The following is a 7,179-nucleotide window of genomic DNA, read 5'->3' as shown; positions in this document are numbered from 1 at the left end:
ACCCTAACCCTAACCCTAACCCTACCCTAAACCCTAACCCTAACCCTAACCCTAACCCTAACCCTAACCCTAACCCTAACCCTAACCCTAACCCTAACCCTAACCCTAACCCTAATGTCATACTATATACAGGGTAGCCCTATTTATATTACTATATTGATTAATACTAACAATTATCAACTGTTTAGGTATCAATATAAAAATTTTATATTATTCTATTTGAATAACTAAACAATCTTATTATAATATATATATATAATATCAAAATTTAAAAGTTTATATTATTCAAATTTAAAATTATTCAAAAAGCCTTTTTAATAACAGGATTCTGAAATATAGTTTTTTTCAATTTTATTATTATGATTCTTATTATTATTTTTATTTTTATTATTAAAATCGATTATATATAATTCAATTGCCTTACCACTCTTTCGGCTAATTACTACTCCCCCTGCTCCTATACATTCAACCTTTTATAAAATTAGTACAGATCGATCAATTCAAGAGATAATTTAAATCTGTTTTCAGAATTGAATAAATAAATAAAAATAAACCCTAGTTAATTATAAAATAATTATAAATTTCTTATTCTAAATTGGATTTAGGGTGGTGGTCAAATCGATTCATTTTGCTGGTCACCACTCCCCCCTGCTTCCACAACCTCATCAAACTTAGGGTTATTTCAATTCGATATAAAACCATCAATTTGAAAGGTATCAAAAAAGTAATTTCATATATAGAAAATTCAATTGAATCTCTATTCATTTCTTTTTTCAGATTTTCGAAAACCCTAAAATTGAAGCCAGGAAGGGTGGTGACCAATTGGAGAGTTTTTGGGAGGGTCACCACTCCCCTTAGGGTTGTGGTCACCACCGGTGCTGACCACCAAAAAAATCCTTAGAATAATAGTTAGTATTATTAACATTTTGATTATATAATTCAATTACTTCATATTACTTTTTAGTGATTATTATTACTCTCACTATTTATATATTGAAACCTTTTTGAAATTAATATAAATCAATCAATTTAAAAAATAATTAAAATCTGTTTTCAGAATTCAATAAATTCATTAAAATAAACTCTAGCTTTTTATAAAATATTTATCAATTTCTTATTATATATTAAATTTGAAGTAATAACCAAATTCCTTTATTTTACAAGTTATTATTATTCTGTTTTCGAAAATTATTATAACTTCTATTCAACCTCTTTAACCCTAAGCTTTAAGGTTAACTATATAGATCGATCAATATAAGGAATATCGAAAAAATAAAATCAGATATAAATAATTCAATTGAATCTCTATCAAACCCTTTTTTTAGATTTTCGAAAAGCTCAAAATTGAAGTATAAAGAAGTGGTAACCAAATAATGACTTTTTGAGAGGGTTATCACCTCCTTTAGGATAATAATCACCATCAATGCTAACCACCAAAAAAATCCTTAGAATAATAGTTAGGGTGTTAGCTTTATTCTATTTCATTAGTTTTTATAATATTTTTATAACAATAATATTATTATTATATTATTATTATTAGATTCAACGAATTAAGATATATCGAATGTATTATTTAACTTTCAATTTCTTTTTTTAACTTCAATCGCATATTTAACCTTTATATATATAGTAGTTAGAATAATAATTAATTAATAGCTTTTTAGCTAGATTACTATCCCCCTATCGAAATGAGTCACCACCGCTGGTGACTGTCAAAAAAATCCTAGGAATAATATTTAGGGTATTAGATAATAATTTGAATCCATTTGAATATATAAGTTAAGTTGAATATTTTATTTCTTTGACTCTCGTTTATATTTCCGCTCTCAATACTCAATAAGCTATAAGTATCGCCCGATTCAAACACGAGAACAGTATTATATATATGTAGTACGACTAATGACATAGATTGAAAAACTCAAACTCTATTTTTAAACCTATTCTTTACTAATCCAAGCAAAACTCTAATAATCAAAGATACGAAACAAAACAAACGCCTTTCCCAAAAGCAAGCAAACACTAGATCCCTCTCATATTTTTCTATAATTCGTAATTATTTCTAATAAAGCTGTTGCCAAATAGAGGTTCTTTCCGGCTTAAATGATGGTAAGGTAAATTGAAATTGATCTACCAAAACTCGATCATTTTTTTATTTGAGCCAGATCATGACCTTTTTATGAGTTTGCCGTTCTCTTTTACGTAATCTCCATCCGATTTGGGGTTTCCTTTCCTGTCGTACCTCTGGGGGGTAGATTTAGATGACCTAGATGGTGGAGGATTAGTTGCAGTTGAAGATTTCGAAGGTGTGGATGATTTCTTTGGTCTAGCGGTAGCTCTTTTAGAAGAAGATCTACTTCTCGATTTTTCTCGGCCCTGAGTTGCTGTTCGCCCCGAGCGCTCAGCATTTTCTTCGTTGTTTCTCACAGGAAGCTTCCCTTCTTTCTTGGATTCCGAAACGCTTGACTCAGCAATACCCTTTGTTATTTGTTCGACACTGGGATTAACCTTAGCTTTTCCCGCCGCGACACCTCCTGCTCCCCATGGAGAGATAGGAATTGGTGCCGGCGTTGTAGGTACAGCCTTTTGTTTCTGCTCTGGACTCGGGGTTCTTTCGATTTTTAAAATGTCTATACATGAAACAAGAGCTTCACGATTCATTGATTCGAGCTTTCTAGCGGGGAACCATGACCAAGGCAAGGCCACGCCTGACTCTGGGTCTATATGCTTAGCATTATAAACATATTTAGTGATGGTTCTTTTCTTTTCATCCTGCGTCGTCACCGCTTTCGTGGGTATATGCCCTGTGGCACCAAACTTTCTGTCTGCCTCTTTGTTTCTCTCATTCCGTGAAATTGCTGTCATGGTCAAATGCTCAGTTGTATCCGCCATTGAATTAAACCCACCGGTCTCTGTATAGGTATCGGTTTTATGAACGCCTCTTCTCGCAATAACAAAATGATCCGCGTCCTCATATACTCTGTCTTTGCCTGAGCGTAAGCCTGCCACGTAGTCTGCGTGGTCAAAAGCGACGTTGGCCGCCTCCACAAACTTTCTATCTCCAATTGACCCGTTAAAGACATAGTTCTTGTGCCTATAACGTAGAATATAACCATCCTTTGGGGTAATACCCTGATATATCGGTTTTGTAGTCAATTCCTCGAAAGTTCTGTTGGGCATTTTGAAGAAGGCAATGAATGACCTAGATGGATTGAGTGATAAAATGAGAGAGAATGTGTAGGCAATGATGGAACAGTCAAGTGATCTAGGATAATGGGTGGTTGAATTTGCCGGTTTTGTAGTATTGAATGAAACAGTAGATTGCTAATTGAAGTAGATGTCTAAATGAAAAGATCTAGATTGAGCATTTGATTGTTCTTTATATATGTGAGAATTCCAGTGATAGCCCTTTTCCATGAGGCCATGTTGGTATTCGGATTCGTCCTTCAACCTCGGAATTAATCCTTGATATTATTGATCGGGTCACATCATCATTGTCAAGGAGTGAAGACCTGGCCTTTGATGATTGTGGCAGAAATTGGAAGGAACACTTGATCCTCAACGATGGCTTGTTGTGTCTCTGGCATACTGAATGCTAGTGAATGATTTGTACATATCAGGAACAATCGGCAACAGGCCACTAACCCAGGAGGTGGACTTTGAGAGGAGGGTCTAACGGTGTCGAACAGAGGCCCTACCTAGACCCAGTTTACGTACAGGTACGATCTTAGATAGATGGGTAAAAAGAATCAAAATAACAATGGATGGGCTGTCAGGTTCGTCATGAAGAGTCCCACAGGCTCTGAGGTCACCAAACATACGGGATAATTATAATGATCCAATTCCGGGGCTCAGTGAGAGCAACTGCCTTGTCATTGTAACGAACTATCCAAGTCTAGCTGCTGAAACTGCATGCAAGACAGAAGGGTTGAAGCAGGATGCTTGCTAAATTGTCATTGCGGCTATCTTCAGTAGTGTAGTCAAAGGGTGATGTAACTTTTATGGCAGACCTAGCCCAAACCGTGGTTGGCGGGTCATCAATATCGCGACCCAATACCCACTCAGTGCAAAGCCGGGAAAATTACTACCACCCGATATTATGTATAGGTAGCTATACTCTTGAGGCTAAATTTAATAGAAAGTCCAAATTTTGAGATTGAAGCATGGAACAATTGCATTGAACCTGAATGTTAAAGTGTCATGCTAAATATCACGCGTAGCTATTTAATAATGTGCAAAACTTCCGGCACCTAGCTCTAGGTTTGCAGAATTACCATTTAAAAAATCTGATCCGGCGTACAGCACCTATGTCAAACCACATCACTCGAGCCGCTGACAATAGGTATCTTACGTATTTTCTTTATCTGTACGTAGCAATATTCATAACATGTTTGAAACCATAAGATTTTGATGTCAAGATATAAGGTCTGATAGTAGGTGTGGTGGTCTGAATTGACTAAAAAGTTGGTTGGATATACGTGATTGTGGTTCCGTAAATTGCTTCTGCGTGCTTATATCAATCGTCTGTTAGGGTTGTCTAAATTCACACCCATGCATTTCAGCGACCTTTTTTAGACTAGTTCTGCTGAAGCTGTCAATGTGTCAACCGTATATATAAATAGCCACTCGTTGTCGTTTGCTTTATGATTAAAAGCAGTAAAAAAACCATAGACTTTATTTATTTCGCAACTGTCTTATGAAGAAAATTGAAATTCAAATTAAACATCAACAAATTTAACTATCGTCCCCCAGAGATGACATTTCGATGTGAACTCAGCGATAATGGTAAAGCAGAATCTCTTCAAGGATACGTGAAAGGTGTTCTCTTTCCAATCGACAGTCTTCCTTATAAATTGAGTGAGAAGTACCGCATTATTACAAAACTTGGCTATGGGGGATTCTCTACTGTATGGCTTGCGATCGGCATTCACGAGGAGTAAGTAACTTTGACTACACTCAGACATTCCAAGTCACCAATAAAATCCAAAACATTTAACTTCTCATTTCAAATGTCATATACTGATCAATAAAACTCTACAGCAATCTGGGTCGTTGGTTTGCGATCAAAATCTCCCAGTCAACTAGCGCCGACGAGCAGAGTCAACTGAAAAAAGAAATGAAAAGACTTGAAAATAAGAGCTCGAGAATCGTTCCATGCATTGAAACTTTCAGAATTGTATCCTCTTACAATGCTAAACAAACTCACCTTTGCCTCGTGTTGAAAGCATCTGGACCATCTGTAAAAGAATATATATCCAACAAAAATCCGACATTTGATCAGAGAAGGCTCATCGCTATAAATTGTACAAAAGCATTGATGGACTTACATAAACAAAATATCTTTTTGATTGGTGAGTCCCCCAACACATACTTCCTAAGATGACGCCCTATTGTACACATGCACTTTGATATGTCTAATGATGGACAGATCTAAGCTCAGGGAATTTTCTGATGAAAATTCACTCCTCCGACATTAGGGAGCTTTCGGAAACACAAATAGAAGAGAAAGTTGGTGTTTGCGAATCCAAACCTGTCGAAACACAACACGCATCAATTAAACTCCCAGAGTATGTACCCAAGCGAATATATAAATCGACGCCTTTATATTCGCTGGTCGGAGAGGAGTTGGATATTGATGTTATTGATGTTGTTCCACATTCCAGTGCGCCTCTAGGCCGCACGCAAGCATACTCCTCTCCAGAGGTATTGGAACAGAAACCTTCCACCATACAGTCTAATATATGGGGCCTGGGATGTTTGGTAAGTACCACACCTCCCCTCATTCTTTAAGACTATCATGACAATGAATTATCAGATTTGCGAGATCATGACTTTAGGAGAATTGCCATTTGAAGATGGACATTATGTGCCCAGTGCCCAAGACGATTACTTTGGTAAGTCTATTTCCTGAACATTATAGCGTTTGTTGAACTCTCAATCTCATTTTGATTATAGACGAAGATGAGAAAGGAAAGATTAAATACCTGTCCAAAGTATGTCATAATCCTCGTAAACGCCATCATACCCTTGATATAGACCAAGCAAAAGACGTTGCGAAATTCCTGGGGAAGATTTTTGTTAGGGATCCGGCTTCACGTCCTACAGCTGAGACCATTTTGGATTGTCTGAAAGACCCCAAATTTTTAGGTAAAAAGCCATCTGGAAGTGGGAAAAGAAAAGACTCAGCTGTGTCACTTAGTCCCGGACCTGTAAAAAATTCCACTTCGAAGACTTCGAGCCCGCCGCGATATAAGACGACAAAAGACGTTTCTCACTCCAAAAGTAGGACGATCGTAGTCCCGAACACTTTTCCGACGGACACTATAACCTTACCAGACCGAAAGAAGAGCTCAAACCCTGCAATTCAACCAAAAAAAGGTACCGCAACTGAAAGCACTGGAACCGAACAAAAAGAGAGGAAGAACTCTAGAAGGGGAGCCGAAAGTAGTGAGCCGTCGGGTGCTCGCAGGAAACTTTGATTCATCTTTGAGGCACGGCAATAGAATAATGAATCGAGGACACGATTTAGAGCTGCGTTCTCACTCTTGATTGCTATTTCATACTTTTGACATATATCATTTTGTCATCATGCACCAACTCCCCTATTTATCGTGTTGAAGTTCCATCTTCTAGTCTGGTTGATCTCGACTTCTAACTTTCAATTTTGTATTAGTCTGTAAGAACATGTCATCACACCATTTAACACTCAGCCTACACAAGCACTTCGTGATATGGCATGCCATTGGCCTTGAAAGTTTTTAGGGTTGTCCTAGATAAATTCGTGATGCTGCATGCGATTGTCCCCTGAAGGTTGCTTTCCAACAGGCTTATTCATTCAAATTATAACTCTCATCTGAGACATCTTTCACTTAAACGACATCCTGCATCTCTTGATCAATATTGGGGCTTTTTGCGATTGTTTATATGCAAACTATATGTAGAGTTACAGAAGTAGAGAAAGTAATTCTCCGTATCGTATAAGCACTTAGTTCGAACGACTCGGATCACATATTACCTCCTTCCGAATTTCGTTAATATAGAGTTCGCTTATTACCACGGCCGATAACACGTATTTAAACAATATACTAAAAATAGATTTATGCTTAAACTAAAATATCTTCTATATAGTGTATCTAGAATAAAAAGAAATTCGATTTAGTATACAATATTATAGGAATTGAT

General features: G+C 36.7%; 2 protein-coding genes across 2 annotated transcripts; one reads left to right on the top strand and one right to left on the bottom strand.

The window, feature by feature from the left end:
- Window positions 1–2,163: 2,163 nt before the first annotated feature.
- Window positions 2,164–3,177, bottom strand: EAE98_011897 (uncharacterized protein; the record flags this gene model as incomplete). Its single annotated transcript, XM_038959520.1, has 1 exon — window positions 2,164–3,177. One exon carries the CDS (start codon window positions 3,175–3,177, stop codon window positions 2,164–2,166), a length of 1,014 nt encoding a protein of 337 aa, XP_038804173.1.
- Window positions 3,178–4,681: 1,504 nt separating this feature from the next.
- EAE98_011896 (uncharacterized protein) lies at window positions 4,682–6,590 on the top strand. Its single transcript, XM_038959519.1, has 5 exons — window positions 4,682–4,933; window positions 5,038–5,348; window positions 5,426–5,757; window positions 5,813–5,891; window positions 5,953–6,590. The coding sequence occupies exons 1-5, from the start codon at window positions 4,752–4,754 to the stop codon at window positions 6,474–6,476; spliced, it is 1,428 nt and encodes a 475-aa protein (XP_038804172.1). The 5' UTR covers window positions 4,682–4,751; the 3' UTR covers window positions 6,477–6,590.
- The last annotated feature ends 589 nt before the right edge of the window (window positions 6,591–7,179 follow it).

This window comes from Botrytis deweyae, assembly GCF_014898535.1.
Source record: "Botrytis deweyae strain B1 chromosome Unknown BDEW_054, whole genome shotgun sequence".
Taxonomy (NCBI): Eukaryota; Fungi; Ascomycota; class Leotiomycetes; order Helotiales; family Sclerotiniaceae; genus Botrytis; species Botrytis deweyae.
The sequence above is the reverse complement of the archived record's forward strand: the minus strand, read 5'-3'. Positions and strand labels throughout refer to the sequence as shown.

Coding starts and splice junctions, on each gene's coding strand:
- EAE98_011896 (XM_038959519.1), top strand. CDS start 4,752: ATGACATTTCGATGTGAACTCAGCGATAATGGTAAAGCAGAATCTCTT. Junction 5,758..5,812: donor TATGGGGCCTGGGATGTTTG/GTAAGTACCACA, acceptor ATGAATTATCAG/ATTTGCGAGATCATGACTTT. Junction 5,892..5,952: donor TGCCCAAGACGATTACTTTG/GTAAGTCTATTT, acceptor TTTTGATTATAG/ACGAAGATGAGAAAGGAAAG.